This window comes from Anthonomus grandis, chromosome 2 (assembly GCF_022605725.1).
Source record: "Anthonomus grandis grandis chromosome 2, icAntGran1.3, whole genome shotgun sequence".
In the NCBI taxonomy this organism is placed as follows: domain Eukaryota; kingdom Metazoa; phylum Arthropoda; class Insecta; order Coleoptera; family Curculionidae; genus Anthonomus; species Anthonomus grandis.
In genome coordinates, this window is record NC_065547.1 from 27233018 (window position 1) to 27254388 (window position 21371).

The 21371-nt window shown below is 30.4% G+C and overlaps 3 protein-coding genes across 4 annotated transcripts in view; 2 read left to right on the forward strand and 1 right to left on the reverse strand.

Moving 5' to 3' along the window:
* LOC126747802 (ubiquitin carboxyl-terminal hydrolase 20) overlaps positions 1-13817 on the reverse strand; it is a 46585-nt gene extending 32768 nt beyond the window's left edge. Inside the window, exons 1-5 of one of the 2 annotated variants that reach the window (XM_050456661.1) lie at positions 13619-13817; positions 13205-13294; positions 13034-13153; positions 7438-7777; positions 1633-1978 (exon numbers count right to left, since the gene is read on the reverse strand). In XM_050456661.1, the coding sequence (XP_050312618.1) occupies positions 1633-1978; positions 7438-7777; positions 13034-13153; positions 13205-13288 (890 nt within the window). In that variant the 5' untranslated portion in view covers positions 13289-13294; positions 13619-13817. Of the gene's footprint in view, positions 1-1632; positions 1979-7437; positions 7778-13033; positions 13154-13204; positions 13295-13617 lie in introns of both variants that reach the window. The other variant, XM_050456651.1, reaches the window with a different exon arrangement.
* LOC126747854 (proteasomal ubiquitin receptor ADRM1 homolog) overlaps positions 1-17820 on the forward strand; it is a 421821-nt gene extending 404001 nt beyond the window's left edge. Inside the window, exon 10 of the mRNA XM_050456778.1 lies at positions 17808-17820. The gene's annotated coding sequence lies outside the window, so the exon portion shown is untranslated. The remainder of the gene's footprint in view (positions 1-17807) is intronic.
* LOC126747911 (ER membrane protein complex subunit 7 homolog) overlaps positions 1-21371 on the forward strand; it is a 325016-nt gene that overhangs the window by 292945 nt on the left and 10700 nt on the right. Inside the window, exon 2 of the mRNA XM_050456880.1 lies at positions 21094-21323. Coding sequence (XP_050312837.1) covers positions 21125-21323 — 199 coding nt within the window. The 5' untranslated portion in view covers positions 21094-21124. The remainder of the gene's footprint in view (positions 1-21093; positions 21324-21371) is intronic.

The following is a 21371-nucleotide window of genomic DNA, read 5'->3' on the forward strand; positions in this document are numbered from 1 at the left end:
AAAAGAGTTGTGAATCTCTTTGAAAATGCAGGTTTATGATACCAATCTACGAGGAGTCTATTGTTAGCATTTATGACTCTATTATCCAAAAATTAGATAGAGTGATTGTCTCAAAGTTCTATAGTAAAATGTAGTTTTGTGTGAAACGAATTAAAAATTTAAAGTATCTCGCCATCAGCCCCTCTCATGACATCGTCAACATACTTTTTAAAAAATGGCACAGAAAAAGATAGTCTACCCAGACAAGTATTTTGTAATTCTGACATCACTATATCTGAATAAATCGGTGACATAAAATTATCTATTCTAAATCTAAAAGTTTGTTGATAGGACTTTTTATTGATACTACAATTTATTTACAATCTTTGGTCACAAATTCACAAGAATAATTTAAAAAAAGTATAATATTAAGAATAATAATAGTAATAAAAATAATACTTGACTGTCAAGATCATAATCAGATTTAGGTGTTACACATATCCGAAGGTAATTTTAAAGTTTTTATACCAAAACCTTGCATCGATCGAAAAAAGACCAAGACACCAGATACGCTATAAAAGAATAGAATTAAAAAATATTGTTTATTATAAGAAAAACTAGTGGCGTACTGTTCAATCGAGCCAGCATAAACGACAACACAAAAATTTTAATTGTTTTTTGGAAAAGGCGCTTGATGCATAGAAGCTTTCTAGCTATTTTCAGAAAAAATATCTAAGAGGGTATTTAAATTCGAAAAAAAAATAAATAATTAAATTTGTCTCAATGTTTAGAAACAAACACCCTGTATTTTTTACCTATAAAGTCTTTTAGGATTAATAAATTTCCCTGCAGGTTTTCTCCAGAAAACTGTTATTCAAATTCAAAAGAAAAATGCTGTTTTAAGAGAACAGGTAACCCTATTTATTATCGTAGATTTTCTGCCCCAAAATTGGATTTAAGACTTTTCATAAGAGTTATTACAGGAATTATATAAACAAAATAGAATAGAAATAACCATAACTTTTTTTAAGTATGTATTTTAATATTTTCATTTAATATCTTTGCCCCCTAGACGATTTTGATGTACGTATTGCTGTTAGTATATTAGTATTAATATAGTATATATTTAAATTTTAGTTTTTATTCTGAATTTTTTTTAGAGTTAGTTACAACTACTTCTTTCAGATTTGTAAATAAGGATATCCCCCCTTTTATACAATAAATCACTCTTAATTAAATAAGTTGAATATTAAATTAAAGCAATTTTGATTGTGTTTAAATTGTTTTAAAAAAATGATTATGAAATGATAAAAAAACAAATTTATATAATAGATACTATAAAATAATTATTCATTTAAATAAAATATTATCATAGATTTGAAATACCCTTGTATAATATAAAATAAATCTAGCCAACATAATAGTTTAAAAAAATTGCAAATTAATATAACATCTGAGCTAACGAAAATATATCATACTATTATTATATTATAGTATCTTCTGAACTTTCACCAAATTACAAACCAAATAGTTGCTAATCCTTTAACTAATGGCTCATCTTCCAACCCAACCCTATAAAATCTTCTTGTACTAATTTAAAATTTTAAAATTACCTTTCCCTTTTCAATAACCTAAAGTTAAATATAGACTTACCTAAATGTATCAGCCTCATTTAAATTTGCAACCTCAGGCTGCTTTAACTCCTCATGCAGCTGATCCATAAAGTTCCTTAAAAACTCTTGCGTGTCATGCTGATGGTAACCTCTAAACATCGCATGAACGTTCCTAATACCATATAGTATGCCAGAAGGAGTTACAAAAGTATGGGGATTTTTTTTGACCCACATATCCCTTATAAGAGTCTGATAAGTTCGACTTAGGCCTGGTTTTTTACCTTCCGACAACATGTAAACAATTTTTTCGCAATCAATAAAATACCTTGTTAGGGGCTCGGTGTTACTAAGAGCTTGTAGCGCCGCATTCATATAGCAAGTATTGCCTAAAAATATTTATTTAAGCAAATTAATAAATTCAAAAAAATCACTAGACGGAAATTAAATTAATGTATAGGTTATTGTTTTAGAATAAGATAATTGTCACAGAATCACTAACAATCAAACGCATAACAAAACATTCAAAATCCTCAGAATCACAAAAAAAAACATTTCATTGAAATTACATTACATGTCCTGTCTGGCTAGAGCATTGTTATATCCACAAATAGATCTTATCATATTTTTGAAAACATAAATCTATAGGGCAAAAATAGATGACACACACATCGTTAACATTAGTAAAGTTAAGAAATATGAGAGTGCTGATATGTGCTTATGATCAAAATAATCCAATACCAAATACTTAAATTGGATGTGAAAAAAATGTGTAACAAATCAATCAAATGTCCATCAGATCAAGTTTTTTTTACTAATATTTTATTGATGTAAGACTTTTACAGCTGTATATTCAAGAAAATCAAAGCTATGTCAAACGTATGAACAACATTAAAACATGTATCGAACAGATGGTTAAGAAACAAGTAGTTACATCAGTGTTTTTATATTTATTAAACTATGCTCTAATATGCAATTAATTCAAGTTGTTGGCTGTGGGTCTAGATATAACCGTATAAATTTGTAAAATAAATTAATAACTTCATATTAAATCGCACTTAACTTGTACTTGATGGAACAACTTGATGGAAACGTGAAAAAAGAAATAATAATAACAAACGTAGAAAGTGCACGTTCGGACATTTAAAGAATGTACTCCGGCTGAAATAAAATACTTTCACTTTACAATTTCGAATCATTATGACAATACATTATACACATTTTATAAAAAGCAACAACACAAAATCTGCAGCATCACATAAAACATTTAATAAAAAGACGAAGGTTACGTGTTTCGCCCGACTAGGGCATCATCAGACCTAGAATAGTTATGATGATGTAACATAAAGAAAGGAAAATTCGTCAAAAACCCTAACGTATAAATAAACAAATCTTACAATAAAGTGGCACTATCTATGCATAAAGAAATTAACTAAACAATCAAATTACTTTATACATTCCAGCAATCTAACAATAATTTGAGTGTCTAACATTATTTTAGGTTATTAAAAACTAGGTGGCCATCAAGTCTAAGAAGAGATCTATCTAAGAAGAGATCTGTGATGTAAGACACTATAAAGTTCTAATGTCTTAATTAAAAAGCAAGCTTAGAGAAATTTAGAGTAATTTAATAGGACTAAGTTATAGTCCTATGGTTGGAATTGGTGTGACACTCAAATGACGAGACAGTTTTACCACTAACCAACTCTTCTCTAACATTGCTAACGATGTCCCGAAGATTAAAACTAAACTAAAACTACTTACAAATGGCCTTATTTACTAATGATGTAACTAACAGCGTTGAAAATTCAATGAAGCATGGCCGAACAAATCTTAAACACTAACTAAACTATATAATTGACTATAAGGGATTTGAGCTTTATCCCTGTTACGATTTTTTTTTTATTTTTGAATATTGTTAAACTTTCGTATCCATCTAATTTTCTATTGTTATTAACTGGTTTAAGTAATTTTAAGTTGTCTATCCCAACAAAGTGACCAGTATTTAAAACATGTTCAGCCAAACTTGACTTTACAACTCTTCATGAGCTACATGTTCTTTAAATCTGACATTAATTGATCTTCTGGTTTGTCCTATATCCTTTTTATCACAATCATTGCAATTAATCTCATAGATCCGAGATTTGTCATTGATCTTTATTTTATCTTTTGGGGTAAAAGATTTCGTAACTTGGCTGAACTTTAATAGACCATTCTTAGACCTAAGTCTTTAAAAACCCTACCAAAGCCTCTCGTCAAGATAGGGGCGTATGGTATTAATCGTATAGTATATAGTTTTGATCTTTTTCCGAAGATGCTAACATCGATAGCGAAACACATGTCGAGAATTAAAATAAAAAATTTTTGGTAAAACTGTCTTGTAATTTGAGTGTCACACCAAAGGTTGCAACCATAGGACTAGTAAGTTTCTTGTTCAACTGGTTTAGATAACAAAGTTCTTAGTTATTGATGAGTGGTAGTTTCTATTTTTAATAGGAAAGTTCTTTGATTGCTTAAAAGTGGCTCATACAAAAATATGAAGTTTTTGTATAAAACTAAACTGAATTTTACAACCAAAAAAAGGCAGACACATACAAAGTACTTTGATTCAATTCTTAAATTTCCTTTCAATTCTTTTTTAAAAGCTGCATGAGAAAGTGGGACGTTAAAAAGTCTGTAGAATAAGGAAAGGAAAGCAGCAAATTTATGTGAGGAAGGTGATGTTGATTTGTATTGTATAATATTATCTGTTATTGCTCTTTGCTTTTTTACGAAATATTTCAAAAAATATCTTATTTTCTCTCTCTTTAGTAGTAAATCTAAAAATGGTAAGGTATTGTCCTGTTTCCTTTGGATTGTGAAACTCAATTTTGGAGTGAAGAGCGTTGACATAATTAAGGAAATTTGTAAGCTCTATCTCGCTTCCATTCTAAATCACACAGATATCATCCACATACCGTTTATAAAAGATGATGTTATTTTTAAAATTACTGCTCATAAATGTCTTTACTAAGAAATGGCGATAAGCAAGAGCCCATTGGCAATCCTTCTTACCATATAAAATAACGGTTGTTAAATTGGAAAAAAAAAATAATTTAACACAGTACAAAGAAGTAAAAGTAGATTTTCTACTAAGGGTAGATCAAGTTTCCCCCTGCGAAGCTCTTTGACTAAGACAAGACAATCAGCCAATGGAATGCTTGGAAATAAGTTTTTCACATCTAGAGATTTAAGCTGAGCTGTATCTGGAATGTGAACATTCTGAATGCTCTTGGCAAAATTCATTGAATTTGTTACTAAACTTTTACTTTTATTCCACTGGTGAAGTACTTCGATATTTTGGCTATCGGTAAAATCATGCTTGGAGTCAAGGAGATGATTAGCAAAAGGCGATCTGGTCACTGTGATGTCGGCATTTTTAAATTTATTATATTGGTTTCGACTAATTCTAGTAGAAATCCTTCTACCAGACTGGCCTACGTAAACTGCAGGGCATTCTTCCCACCTAATCTCATAAACTTCCGGAGAAGATAGCGGGAGTAGTTTATCTTTAGTTTTAATTAAGTGGCTTTAAATGGAGAAAGGAAGTGGGATAGTTGGGACGAGGTTGGTCCAAAATAAGTAAAATTACATACAAAACCAGGAAAATACAAGCCATAAATCAAATTCAAATAATTTGAAATGGAAAGAGACAAACTTTCCGTTTTCACCATTGATGGAAGTACTCCATGTATAAATAAATTTGAGACCATAGAAAGATCTTTGACACACTGTTTACATGGAAATTAAAAGTAAGATTTCGATCCATTAACAGCTCAAGATTTCTGACCTAATCTGTCAATTCAATAGGTTTACTTCTTAGAGTAATTTGTAGATGTACGGAATCAAAATCATGCCTAAAAAATTAAATTTCATGAGATTTAGTTGCATTTATAGGCAGGGTGTTTTTCTTTGAGAAATATTGTTTAGGTAGCTGTCTATTAAAATTATAGATCATCGAAATACATCGGAAAAAATTCTAAGTTTAAAAAATGACAACAACTAGCAACAGTCTGTAACATTATTTATTACTTTTTCTAGAAAACATAAACTAGTATAATTCTTCTTGACTTTAATATAGGGAAATTTATCTATTCTATTCCTATCTATCTGTTATTTTTATGCCTGTGATATCCATTTCTAAATGCTTCTCAAAAATGTATTCTGGACTTTTTCCAGCTGCTCAATGTAATAATTATGGTAAGATGGAGACCAAACAACTGACCCATACTCCAAAATTCGTCTAACAAAGGGGCAATAAAGCATTATTTACCCTATTTATTACATAATTGATATTGTTCTTAAATGATAATTTTGACTCCATTCAGATTCCCAAGTCCGAAACTGTTGTTTTGGAACTAATTGGAAGATTTTTTTTCCTTGAAAAAGTAATTTTATGGCATTTATTAATATTAAGTGACATCTTGTTTAAATTACACCAATTAAAAAATGAATGAAGATTCCCTTATAGAAGAGCATAATCATTTAAAGATTCAATACTCCTAAAGAGTTTGATATCATTGGCAAATATTAGAGCACTGGAATCTTTAAAATTTTTCACTAAATCAATTAAAAAGAGTCAAAACAAAAGAGGGCCACAATGAGAACCTTATGGTATTTATGCCGTTTATACATCCAAATTGTTAACGATTAAAAAAGGACAATAGGGAAGATGTTTTCTTAAGTCTTTTCGCCACAAACCAAATAAATGCCTATCTTGTTTCAAGAGTTATGCACTTCAATGAGGCAACCACTTATCATCATCGGACTCAATATTTAGTTTTTATGATTAAAAAAGGTTCTAAAACAACAGCTTATTCTCTTATTAACAAGACAATCAAGTAATTTTGGACACTAACTCTGGTTACATGCAAAGCAAGATTGTTGCTCATGATTGTTGAATGCAAGATTGTTGGTCATTTAAAATAGGTTTTAAAAAGCTTTTTTCCAGGAAGCAGAAAAACAATCTGAACTAAGAGCTGAATTAAAAATAATCTCTATTGGTCTTGTAATTATACACAAGCATTGTTTAAGAAAAAATGCTGAGACTCCATCTAGTCCAGAACACCACTATCTTATTTTTAGAGAAACCAACACTATTATTTACGTCTACTACCTGCAAACATAAAAGCATTTAGTTTAGAATTATTCATCCGGGTATGCCGATGTCCTTAATATATAACCTAACATTCTCATTATAGGGTATTTTAGAAGGAATATTAAATCCACCTCTCTCAAATAACAAATTGGAGTAAATAACCAAAAATACTTTGGATCTATAGAAATGTTGTTTGCTATATTATAATTAATACACCGTAAAGCAACATCTCTTCAACGATCATATTGATATCTTAATACAAACTAGAACTAAAAATTAAAAAAAAATTAAAGTTATTTGCTCCTATCAATTAAGATGTCGTCAAGATATTCCGTAGTTCAATATAAAAACATAAAGGTTAACTATTGAGAGTTCCTCTGATTCCACTCAAAAATGTCCTCAAAACATAAGCATCTATAAAAGATTTTAAACCAACACAATAAGAGTAAAACAAACCTTATTTACTGGAGACAATGGATATCCGAAAAGTCTTTAAAAATCCAGATTTATCGTGTAAATGAAAGATTTACCAGCTAATTTGACTTAAAACAATTTATTTATGTATTCCAAGATAAGGCTATTTGTAGGTCAGATATAGTCAGACGAAAAATATAACCCTAATTTTAATTAAATGTTTATGTTATATTAGCGTTCGTTTTGTTGTATTTTCGATATACAAACATGTATTCAATAAAAATTAAAAATGCTTACCAATATTTTGCAAGCCCACCAAGCCCTTATTACTGGTATCCACAGTAAAGTCTCCACTTTCACCAACGTCACTCGAATCTGAGACGTCTCCGTCACCGTTCATGCCCACATTTAGACCGACACTATTTTCAAAAATGGCGCCCCTGTCGGGGCTGTTTGCTCTTAGGGTGGCATAGCTACCATGCCCGGAATCGTTGTTTATTTTTGTAGGATCTTCTTGGTCACTCTCATAGCCATTTATGTAGTTGGTTTTCTTTGGAAGAAAGATTTCTGTTCTACAGTCGTAGCACCAAACTCTTTCTGTAGAGAGGTTAAGATGGATTGAGTGGGTCACGTTATTCTAAAAAGATTATTCAAATCAGATTTTATTATCCAACAGCAAAAAATCCTTAGCAACAAAGCAATCATTAAAATACAACGAAATATAGTAACATAGTTACTGACTTAGTAACTTACATATTATGCAATATAAAGTGATGTGTCGAAATATATATTTTATATAACTTCTTTCTTCTAGCTTATGATGTGAAAATAAAGCATATCTGATTCGATTTGACATCACTTTATATTGCATTATATGTATATATGTATAGTTGTAGGTTATACATTATAGGATAGAAACGCCGGAATTAGGATAGAAACCTCTCTCGCTATCAAATATTGAGTTGTGTTATACTCCTCAGGATCACCATTGATAATGATATACAAATAAATAATTAATTTATAGAAACAATGCAAGAGGTAATAAATACCTATAATTGTTAATAAACACAAGGTCAGACGATAAAGAAATAAAAGCACAAGTAACACCAAAATATACAAGCCAACTATGAGCCATTCGAAAAACAAAACTGCTAAGAATATAGTAAAAGCTATTAAAACTTTTGCATTATGAAATAACCAACACAGACTATTGTAATAACCAACACAGACTATTGACAGGAGATCTAACAAAAAACCAAAAGCACGATCTTTGATCCAGTATAGAATAGTCCTATAGTTGGACTAAATCTTCCAACTATAGGACTATTCTATACGACCCTGGAATCTTTTTGTGTGATACTTAAATCATGAGACAGTTTTACCACTAACCAAAACTTTATTTTACTCTCGACACGTGTTTCGCTAACGATGTTAGCACCTTCTGGAGAAAATTAAAACTACTTACAGGTGGTATTACATACTAAAAATGTAACAAATCTCAAACACTAACTAAGCAATACAGTTGACTATAAGGGATTGGACCTTTATCCCTGTTAAGAATGGTTTTTTGATTTGTTGAATATTGCTAAACTTTCGTATGCATCTAGTTTTCTATTGTTATTAACTGGTTTAAGTAGTTTTGAGTTGTCTATCCCAACAAAGTGACCAGTATTTAACTTTTAGTCTTCCATGTTTCACATGAGCTCATGTTCTTTAAATCTGACCGTAATTCATCATCTTGTTTGCTCTATGTACATCTTCTCAAAATCGTTCATCACATAGAACCCAGACTTTTCATTAATTTTTATTTTATCTTTTGGGTTTCCTAAAAGATTTTGCAACTTGGCCAAACTTTTATAGACCATTCTTAGCCTTAAGTCTTTAAAAACCCTAGCAAAACCTCTGGTCAAGATATGATCATATTCTATTGCAACAAGTTTACATATTTTCATCTTTTTGAAATGTGGTAGTTTTTAAGATTAACTTCCAACCTGTCTTCCAGTCAGCTTATCAATAATCCTATCATCATAACCATTGCCCTAGCAAATGTTTTATTTGTAGCTTTTTCTTTATAAGATCTGTCATTAGTCCAAGGAAATGAGACCAAACAATGTATCAAAAAATGCAGGCTAGCCATTTTATGTTGAAAATAATGGTTAGTCACTAGTTATATATCTAAAAGTACTTGTTTCTTTTCTATAAATATGAAATTCTAACTGGTTATTATTTTTGATGACAAGAGTATTTAAAAAGTTGGTTATTTGTTTCTTGTTTGAAGGTAAATTTAATGGATGGAAAACAGTTATTGAGTTGTTCATTGCATTTGCTTTTGTCGAACACGGCAACCACATCATCAACATATCTTAACCAAACTCTTCGAAAGTATTGAAATGTATTTTTTACATTCAACTCAAAATGGCTCATGAAGAGCTCTGCTCGAAAGGGAGAGAGGCAATCACCTATGGCTGCACCTTCCAGTTGTTCATATGAGTTGCTAAATAAAAAAAAATATTTGTTAAATGAAAACATTCATAAGGGAATTTTAATGTTTCAAATTGCTTTACTAAGAACTTTGAAATGTTGTAAGTTAGAGATCCTATAGTTGAGACAGTTGGTCTAATTTTATTGCCATCTTTATGGATTTTTGCTAAACAATATAATTTTAGAATAGTTGGGTTCAAAAGTTATAGTTTGATTTTCTCCGAAGACGAAATAATGATCACGAAAACCTTGTTTCCTTGACATTACAAAAGTAAGCACCAAATATTCACCAACTAAAATTTATTTTCTACTCATCCTTATGATAGTAGAACTGCAAATGTCTAATGCCTAGCTACAGAATGAAATAAAACAATTTAAAAGCTCGATTGCGAAAACTCTTGACTTGATTAAATTACTTGTCTGTAAGTAATATTTAAGAATTAACATGTATTATAGCAACTACGAGTATATATAGACCACCTCATTGTAATCTCACTTCTACAATTGACAAATTAGATAAAATTCGTCCAATATGATACCTGCAGTTGATGAATTGGCAGAGATAAATGAAAACTTTTGGGAGATACAAATGTTCAAACAATATACAAATGTTCAAACTCACTTTAATTTATCAAACCCATTGGATTCAAGCTTAAACTCCTTTGGCTTAAACCAATTTATTGAAGAATCGACAAGGACCACTGCTTTAAGTCAGTCTCGTCTTGATCCCTTTTTTGTCAGTAGTCCTGACAAACACCAACTTAAAGGCATTAATGCTAACTTTACAAATCATATAACTCTGTCCCTAAATTTTCACCCAGAATTCTTAAAATGCACGAATTTAAAAATGTTGATCTAATACGTTTTTCTTCAGACTTACAAAATTACAAATGATATAAATGTAAAGATAGAATTCTTTACACACAATTTCAGAGGCCTATGTAATGCGTATGCGCCTGTACATACAATTCGTGCTAACAAATCAAAGACTCCATAGCTAACTGATGCAATAAAGCTTATGATAACAAAAGAGATAAATCCTTGCTTAAATTTAAAGAAACTGAATCTATTAAAGATGGCACCAGATAGACAGAACTAATAAACTTTGTTTTGACATGTGTTCAGCGTGAAAAGAAAAACTAGGCAAACCACATGTTTTCTTTAAGCGATAAAAAGGGATGGCAAGCACTAGGTGACATGGTCATAAAATGTAACAAAAACAAAGAAATTCCTCCCAATGTGGCTACACCAGATAAGATTAGTTAATACTTTTGCAAGTTTGCAAAAGATACTGTATGCCTCAAGTATTACCACAAGTTTGTCATATTGTGAATTTGTGCATCCCATTCCTAAGACAAATAATCCATTGAAACTCTCTTATCTTCAGCCCATTAGCCTACTACTACCTGTAGTGTCTAAAATATCGCACAAAATTATATATCAACAGGTTGTGAAGTTTCTTATGGAAAATCATGTACTTCCTGATCTACAGTCGGGCTTTAGAGAGTCCTGCGGTACGATAACTCCTTTAATAAAAGTAATGTATGACATCAGCTGATCAATTGACTTCTCTAAGGTTCTCATAATCTTACATTAAATGCTAAAAAATCAAACTTTTTACTCTTAAAATGAGCTGAAGCTGAAAATATTGTCAAGATTGCCTTAAAAATAATTTTTGTCCTATAAATAATGAAAAAATTTCCTATAATACATCTCTAGCCAAAAATCTTGGTTTAATATTTGATGTCTCTGGGTTATTACGAAGGTCATATGCTACTATGAAGTCTATATGGTAATAAAAATGTACTTAGTTTTAATCTAAGGAAATCTATGTGTAATCTCTGGTATTTTCATTTTTTTAATTACGGTTGTACTATCTATGGCCCTTATCTGGATGTACCTACAATAAACTGAATTCAGAGAGTGCAAAGAATTTGCGGCAGATTTATGTTTAAAATTGGAAATAATAATATTATATATTTCAATTACAATAGTTTTACAATAAATTGGCTGCACAATTGATTTTAAAAATCTGTGTGTGCAAACCAGAAAATAAATACAGTTAAAACTAAAACTAAATAATAAGGCACCTATAATAATGTCATATTTGTTTTATGTTTTATACCCCAATTATAAACTCTGACATGCATCACTCATACATAATCTTACAAATTTTCCAGAATTATGCACAAGTGTGGAAAAATTTTAAGTTTTATGGTGGTTGCCCATGTTGAAGCTTCGAGAAATAAAACTTCTAACCTTACAGATGTGCCTGAATACTTAAGATAAAAGATTTCTTTTCATTCTGATGAACATCAGATACCAGTTCAATAGCATAATTCACTTTCGCTTCCTAAATTTAAAAGCTGTTCTTTTAAAAGCTTTTTCTCATATGTGGAGGTGAAATTATATAACAGTATTCATGACTCGTTAAAGATGTGTTCAGTTAGAACTTTCAAATGAAAAATGAAACAATAATGCAGTAAATATTAAGTATGATTTAATTCATGAATTTTCAGATTTTGAAGAGCACAAGAGCTCTATAAAAGTATTGTAATCAGTAAACTGAGCGGAGATGTTAAAGACTACCTCTGGCTAATAGTACTACTTCTGGTAGACAGAAAGTTATACTAGGAGTTCTATGAGAATCAGTGTTGTGACGTTTGCTCCTCCTAATATAAGTTACCACCTTGTCCAAATTTTACTAAAGATCAAACATAATAGTTAGTTATCCTACAGTTATCATTCTTCATGTAAAGATCCTTGATGTTCCTGTAGATCCCAAGATCATTTCCAAAGAACATGAATCAATTGGTTTCAATCCATTTGATTCTATTTCAGAGTAAACCTAAACCAAAAACCGAAAGCGAGAGCATAAATCAAATTTGCTAGGTAAGGGTTTGTTTATTGATTATTAGGATCAAGATAGTATACAGAGATTAGCAAATGCTGTTGTGTGATTCACGCACCATTGCACCATCCTCTTAGAAAGTAATATTTCACAATTAAAATGGTTTAGTAAAATAATGTAGAACCAAGAATCTCCTACTAAAATCAAAGAACTTATTCCCCAAAACCAGATTTATTCTATTAATAATAAATATGGAAATATATTTTAACCAATCCTCTTCTAATCTTTATGTCATGTTAACTTAATATTATACAATCTTGGAACCTTTTGCCTATTGAACTTAATAATTGTATGGATAAAGATTTAAGAGGTTCAGTAGATTAGCTATTAGACTATGTATACATTTTTGGTTTAATATTATAATTTCTCAATAATAAAATTATTTTAATTTATATTAATGTTTGAATGAAAGCAACTGTTGACTTTACTTATAAATTAGTCATATCATTTATTCTAAATCATTTTTAAAACTAGGTAAATAATATTTATTATAATACTTACAGCATTATGAATGGTGTTATGATCATTTGACTTCTCAGAACATCCAATATGACCACAGCTCTTTTTGAGGCAAAGCCACAAATTGGGACCATGACAGTTACAGTCTGAACAACTTATGTTCTACAACCAACTCATTTATTGATATATAAAACTAAATAAATTAAAATTTACCTGTTGATTTGCTTTTAAAACTGAGGAAATTTCTTTCCAATCTGTTATGGTATCACCCATATGGGTGCACATATTATTTAACATTTTTTCCTGTAATGACAATACTTAAATTACAAACTGGGAACAATTTAAATTAATGGCTGTATAATTAAATATTTCTAATTAAACATTATGGCCTTTATTAATTGGAAGTGGAAATTAATTAAATGAAGAGTTTATTAATTTTCATTATAGAAAGGTTTAATATTACAATCAATCAAATTGTTGTTAACCTTTGCTTTGGATAATAAATTGATTAAAAGTGTAAATTAAAATAACAAAATGTGTGCATGAACATGAAAATTTAGTGATAAAACAGTTTATGTAAGGAATAAACACAAAAAACAGGTTTTAAATGTAAAAAGGTAAACATACCTAGACTTTTACATTGAGGGCCTTACGTATCAAAAACGTTCCGTTTGTGCTCTTGACACCAACGGTGATAAGTAGGGGTTTATTCAAACCTTTTGTCACTAGAATAATTTATCATGTGGGATTTGTTTAACATGTTTTTTTTTGCAAATATCAGGGAAATACTGACGTTTTACATTTTTCCGCCCGTCATGTTTACATATGAAACTGTCATCTGTCAAGTTATATGTCACATGTCAAAACGATAGACGTTGTTAGTTGTGATTAGAGTGCCAGACGTTAGGGTTCATTTAAAAGCGACTCACAGAGTTACACGGAATTTACGCATCCCCCAGCTTCAAAAATTTTCAGAAGTTTACACCAAAAAAATTATTTTCCATACATTACATCATTACCATTGTCTTATTTAGGTAAATGGGTACTTTTTAAAATATTTTATAAATATTATGTAATGTATTATCTTGCAAGTGAATACTTTAAAATTTATGATATATTTCCCTCATCTTAGTGGCTACATAGTTAATGTTCTAATCCCATCTGAGTTGAGGGTAGAAATAAATTCCTAAATATTTAACCTAGTTACAACTAAAATTTTGGTCTAACAGTAAACTTTCTTTTCGTTTGTAAAGTGAGAAACCTATAAAAAAGGATTTCTTAGCACTTAGCGTCAAGAACTTTACATCCACCTATTCCCTAACAGTACAATTTCGGGAGAAATTCAGGTCTTCTCTGGTATAGCTTTGGGCTTTCACACAGGGCTTATTTTATTTATTTTATTTATTAATGATCTTTGTTGTTATTTGTCATTGCAGATGGCCTAAGATTGTTCAAGGTGACAAAATCCGCAATTCGCTTTAAATCATTACCCAATAAATGAGTTAGCTCTTAAATTAATTTCTCAGAGATTTGGGTATGTTACTGGACAGTAAATTAACATTTATGTCTCATTATAAGGGAATTATCACTAAAAAATGGTATGCGTAATTTTAGAGTTATTGTGCGTAATTCTGGAAATAAGAATATAAACAAGAAATTATTTTTGCTATAATTTTGTTCATTTCCATATTATTAAATATTTGTTATATTCTTTATATTTGTACTATTTTTGTCAACTCTTGTAGCCAAATTTAAAGCTGGTTTAAACTTTTGTTTAGGCAAAATATTACCTTAAATAATAATTTAATAATATAACCAAAATATAATAACATGTGGAGTACCGCAGGGAACCGTCCTGGGTCCAACACTTTTTAATATATTAATTCCTTGTGTGAACTAAACATACTAAACGCAAAAATTTTTGCATATGCAGATGACACTGCCATTATTTTTTGGGGAAACTCGTGGTATGATGCTAAAGAAAAACTTAAGGCCGGTTTTGAAGTTGTAAAAAATTATTTTGACACATTTAAACTATCACTTAACATAGACAAAACTTGCTATATGGCTTTTTCACTAACCGAAGCGAACCGTCCGGATTATAGTTCAATAGAAATAAAGAACACATCACGAATTAATGAAACTAAGTCAATAAAATACCTGGGTATAGTAATTGATTCACACCTAAAGTGGGATCAACATGTGCTATATTTGCGGAATAAAATAACAAGTTTAATTCCAAAATTTTATATTTTGCGTGAAATATTAAACAAAAAAACAAGTATTATGACATACAAAGCATTTGTTGAACCATTACTTGCCTATGGGATATTGGTGTGGGGCAGTATGTATTCTAGCAATCTAGAACAGCTAAGGACTAGTCAAAACTATATTCTTAAAGTTATTTTTAAAAAAGCAAGACTGTTTCCAACCTCTCACCTTTACTCTACTGAAACCTGCAGTATTCGTACACTGTACGTATTGTCTCTTTGTAAATTTACTTATTTAAAAGATTGGAATAAAACAAATTTTATAGAACACAAATACAACACTAGGCAAAACATTAACAAACACTTAAAAATACCTTCATCAAAAAGAAATCTCAATCTCAGATTTGCCATCTATTTAGCACCCAAATTTTACAACCTAATTCCACTAGATACCAGAAATTTAAAAAACAAAAATTTTTTAAATAAAAATGTCAAACAAATCATTTGTAATAACTTAAGTCTTTTTTTGAAGTTTCTCTAATACATCAATAAGTATGTAGTACGCTATTTTCGTGTAAAATAATTAATTTGTTTTGATATTTACATATTATATAGATGCCAATTTTGATCCAATTCGTTATACAATATTTATTTATTGCACACACAGGTATGCTTACCTAGGTGCAATTTAAACCTGTAAGAATTTATAATAATAATAATGTTTACTAGTATGTAAGTATTGATTTGTAAATTTCTTTAATAAAGAATTGAATTGAATAAAAGTTTAAAAAAAAAATTATTGAGATCTAATATATTCAAATATATATTACCATTAATTTTTTATCAGAATCATTAATCTTATTATCATTTGCAAGTCACTTAAAAATTATTGTACACTCAGAGAAGATAAGCGATATCTTGGTGAACTTATATCATCTTGTAACTTCATTGTATTCTTGCCTATCAGACAGTTTTAAAAATTTTAAAAATCATACGTCAACCCGATACCAAATTTCACACAATCTGACAATTCATTAATAAATATCCAATCCAAGCAATGATCGAAGGTCACTGCCTTGTGGAACCCAAGGCGATATAAATAGCTACCTATTTTAACTGTATTCTTTCTTCCCATTAAACATGATTTAAATAAATTAAAAGAAATTATTGAGAAACTAAAGTGGCTTTAATTTAAAAGAAAACTGTTATTAACATTGTCGAATAGGTTTACGCAAACAGTATACACAACATTCAACTTTCCCCTACCTACATAGCTTTAGAAATATATTCCAAGGATAATAATAGAGGTTTGATACTGTTGGGACATAATCCATCAACACGCCTTTCTGTCGTCAAGATGTATTAAATTCACAATTTTAAGGACATCATCGATCCCTAGAACGCTCCCACAGGTCATAAAATGTTCAATTTCAAGTAGTAACTTTTAAACACTAAGGCCTTAAATGTAACATATAAATTACCATGAAACTATCAGGCTCTTAGATTTTTTAGGCCTTTTTTCACATCCCTTTTTGATGAAATATATAATTATGTCACTTTTACACCCACTAAGTAAAACAAGGAGGTAAAAATCAAACAAGTTTAGTTGATACAGTCGATCTCACTTGCTGCAACAGTTGGGCCACTGTCGCCGAGATGTAGTGTGTAGGTCGAGCCGCGAGTCGTAGTCGCGGTCGCAGTGAAAAGTTGCTCACGGAGGTTTTCCTATATTTTCTGTTACCCCTAAATACCCAAGGCGAGTTTTTCTCCCTCTCTCTCTCTCTCTCTTTCCTTACACCATTAGTGACGTAAAAAGGTACCTAAATACCCTCTCTACTCTGAACCCAGTTAAAAACTACCTTTATATAACTACCTTATATAACTACCTTATATACTTTAAGTACTAATGTCTTTAGTTATGAATTCGTTCGTCGTGTGTTGATGCAATAGGTTAAAGAACTTAACCCATTCTGATTAGAGTATAAGCATCATTATTTCTAGTTAGTAAGAAAAAAGTAATAATATAAAAATGTAAAAATGTACCTGGTAATTAGCAAAAGTGAGTGCAAATAAGGTTAAATTAAGTATACAGAAAGACAGGAAAGACAATCCATAGTATACAACTGCCTTACTGAACAACTGTTCGATTTTCCTACCTTTGGAATTAACAAATGAACATGTTTTGTATTGTGCGAGTTTGTTTCATTTATTAAGTTAAATGGTTCAGCACCATAAAAGCTGTGGCCTTTCGACGAAGATTAAAAGTTAATAAGTACAGTCCACTAGTACTCTCCAGTAGCCCAATTAAACAATTGTGTGTCCCTCTATTTGGGAAAGAAGCCAGGCAGCAGTTCTCCCCCTAATAGTGACTATTGATTTATCTCTCAAAAAGCTATGCTGAAACTTGGTAATTTTATCTTTTTCAAGATCATATATGCAGGGTGTTTCATTGAGAAGCGAACTTATTTTAAATAAAAATAGAAGTGATATAGGAGGTTTCAAATAAACATAGTTTCTTGTAATTAACCTCAGTGTTTTATAACCAAAAGACAGAATGATTCATAAAAAATACAATTTTTTATTTCACATATAATTTTTGAACAAACTAGTATTTTTTTGTGTACTTACTTGTGGCGGTCTACATGAAGCTTGATGATTACCAAAATACAAAAAAATTCAGATCAAGCTTTAGTAACATTTTCAATATAAAAATAGTTAAATAATACTTTGATAATAATACCCTCATTTCTAAAATTGTACAACTTTCATCAGTTCTATAATATTCAGAGTTTATGGTTTTCCATAACCAATCCAGTAAGAATGTAGAGGATACAAGTTTAAGTTCAAGAGGGCCTGCAAATTACTTTCAAACGCCCGGTTCTCCTAGGCCCTCCTGTAGACTTTTTCAATAGCATTATCCTTTTTATCATTTTTATTTTTATTTCATTTTGTAATTTACACGTGGCGTTATCTTCCTATACTACAATGTAGCTCCTGCTAGATTCTTGTCGTTTTTAATTTAAAAATTATCTGATATAATGATGATAAAGATCATCTTTGTATCAAGGAGTATCTTCGATCACTCACAGTATGGTTTGCGTAAAGGCCGATCAGTTGAAACTGGTACCTACAATTTTAAATAATTTTCTGCAGAATAATTAAAAACTTCCTAAAAACTTTTGATAGTCTACACTACATCCTTCTTTTAATTAAACTGGAATTAAATGGTATAGAGAATTCTTGTTTAAAATGGATTCTCGCATTCAGGAAGATTGCATCAGGTCTGTCTCGAGATGGAGAGTAGCAAAACACTTTCTCAATCGATTAATGTTGAACTAGGAGTACCACAGTGTACTTAAGTAAGTACTTCTAAGTCAATTATCAAGTTCAAGTGTCAATTACCTCTTTCTTTTCCTGGTTTATATACATACATTCAAAAATCTTGGATCATCTTATTTTTATACAAAGAAATTCTTTATTATCCGAAATTTTTTGTAGGCTTATTTATTAATGATTATCTTTCATATTCATCGCATATTTGTTGCCCGAAAAAAATGTAAGCAACTTTTTTTTTAAGTTACATTTTACGAGTTCATATAACAAAAAGGTAGCGTCTACGATATTCATGAACTGCTGCTTTCCCATTTCCATCACAAAATCCTTAGAAAAACGAATATCTGCATATTCATTTAAAAAACAACATTGTTTAGATTAATACTTAAATACAGATAAGTTTAATCGCAATGTTAATAATAATTATTCAGAAAATAAATGTCCCAACATTCAAAAAACTGTAATAATAAAACAACATTCAAAAAACTGTAATATTATAGCCTTTCCTTATTATAAACTAAGCGTGGACTCCAGAAATAATTCGTATTCAAAATAAAATCAGTGATGTACAGTTTGTTTTAATAAAATTTTGCGAAAATGCTTCCGTACACACGCCACTGATGGAAGTAAAGTAATAATTTTTGCGTAAAGATATGTATCTATTATATCTTACCAAAAGCGTGAAATTTCATTTGAATATCTAAAGTAGTTTTGAAGATACAATCAAATTTAATTTTTTTGTTAAAAATTTTGACACCCTATATCTTTGTAATGAAGCATTTTTCGAACATAGTTTACATTACAAACTGCTATTACTTTGAGGTTTCCAATATGCCATTTAAATTTCCGCTTTTAAAACTGTATCACCTTGTATTATGTTTAAATGCATTTTGTTCCTATTAAAAAACTTTTCATTATTTAGTCACCTTTTACCTTTCTTCAGCATAGAACAAGAGTCTGAGGCTTGAGGCTTAAGTATTCCAGCGTATAGGCTTTCTCAACAGAACGTAATCAAATATATGTATACAAGTGTAGTAAATAAAGTCTTCTCCCCAACAATACGTCAGGAGAAATATTTCAAGATTTTAAAAGAGAAAACCTTTGAAGTTATTTAAAAAGTAAGATAATTTCAATAGGCGAATAGCTGATGTTCTCGACTCTATAGATTAGATGTCTATAGTATAGTAGTGTTTTTTAATTATCTGTTAAAGTTTGATTTATTTTATTTTAAGCTCTTTTAATTATTGTGCTACTTTATCATGAGTTATTTGAGTTGTTATTTAAAGAATTATTTGTTATGGAAAAAATGTGCTGAAGGATTTAAAAAATAGATGGGGATTTCCCAATTGCATTGGCAGCGTGGATGGTGAATATGTAACAATCAAGAGACCTAATAACAGTGGCTCCAATTACTAGTGCTATTTACATAAATATTCAATAGTACTTATAGCCATTGTTGGCCCGGACTATAAATTTATATGTATTGATATTGGTGGTTTCGGAAAAAATAGTGATTGGGGTATTTTCGAAACCTCAAACATGAGAAAACGATTTGAACAAAATTTAATGAGTGTCCCTGCACCTAGATTTCTCCCTGGGCAAAATGAAATCTGCTCGTACGTCTTAATTGGTGATGAAGCATTTGCTTTAAAACCATACCTTATGAGACCATTTCCTTATAAGCAGACTTTAACAGACGTCAGAAACGAGAAATACAATGTAAGACTTTGTCGTGCTAGAAGGGTCGTGGCAAATGCGTTTGGTACTTTGTCTCAAAAATGGCGAATATTTTACAGGCCATTAGAAACTAAAGTAGATACTACTATTCTAATTGTACGTACGGCATGTGTTTTACCCAATTTTTTACGAAGTAAAAGTGGTTATGACAAATATTTTTAATTCTTAGATCTTTTACTGATATAGCAAATGATCCTCGGCGGGCAGCAAGGTTAGCATTTTCTACTCGTGACAAATTCGAAAATTATTTTAATTCTGATATGCCTATGGCCAATATATAGAATGTTCGTGTTCACATTTGTGTAGACTGTAAATTATTTAATAAGTTAATAAGAAATATTAGGTACATACCATTTGTATTTAATTCTTTTCCTACTTCCATCCAAATCTTGTCTTTCTTTCTCACATCCCTAAATTCATCGTTCGACAAATCATACAAACAAGGATACTTTTTAACTATTTCTATCAATAATTCCGTTTTTGCTATTGCGAATTTTTGAAGAACGGCGTCAAATACGCAGTCAAAAGGGAACAGAAATACGCCGCGATAAAAACGCTGGAACAATCGCATTCGCTTCGCACAAATCTGAGCCTGTCCGTAAACAGCCGCGTTTTAATCTGATTGCGAATTCATCGCCGCGAAATATTCGCTTTAGCTGCGAAAATTTCGCGGCGATGAATTTCGCAGCTAAAGCGAATATTTCGCGCCGGTTTGTAGGATGCTTTAATCTTGGGCGGCGCTTGGCGAAGACCCAAACTAAGTAAGAAGAAGAAGAAGTATTAATCCCTGCTCTGTCTGTCCTATATTTGTCATATTTCCATATTTGTATTCTGTGGGTAATTTGTAAACGCGATGTTAATTTGTTCAAAAAGTATTTGGGCTCTTTTCGCTTTATTTTTTGTAATAAAGGCTGAAACTAGCCTGGAAGAAGACAATGGAACTGGCCGCTATGTAATAGAAGGCAGAGTTTTTCCCTTAAGCGATTATCAGACTGAAAACGCCAACTGGCAAACCGTTACTAGAGTTCATGTCAATGGGGGCGAATTTATCGGTAAAACTCATGGATTTCGTCAAAATCTCATAGATTTTAATAAGGGGT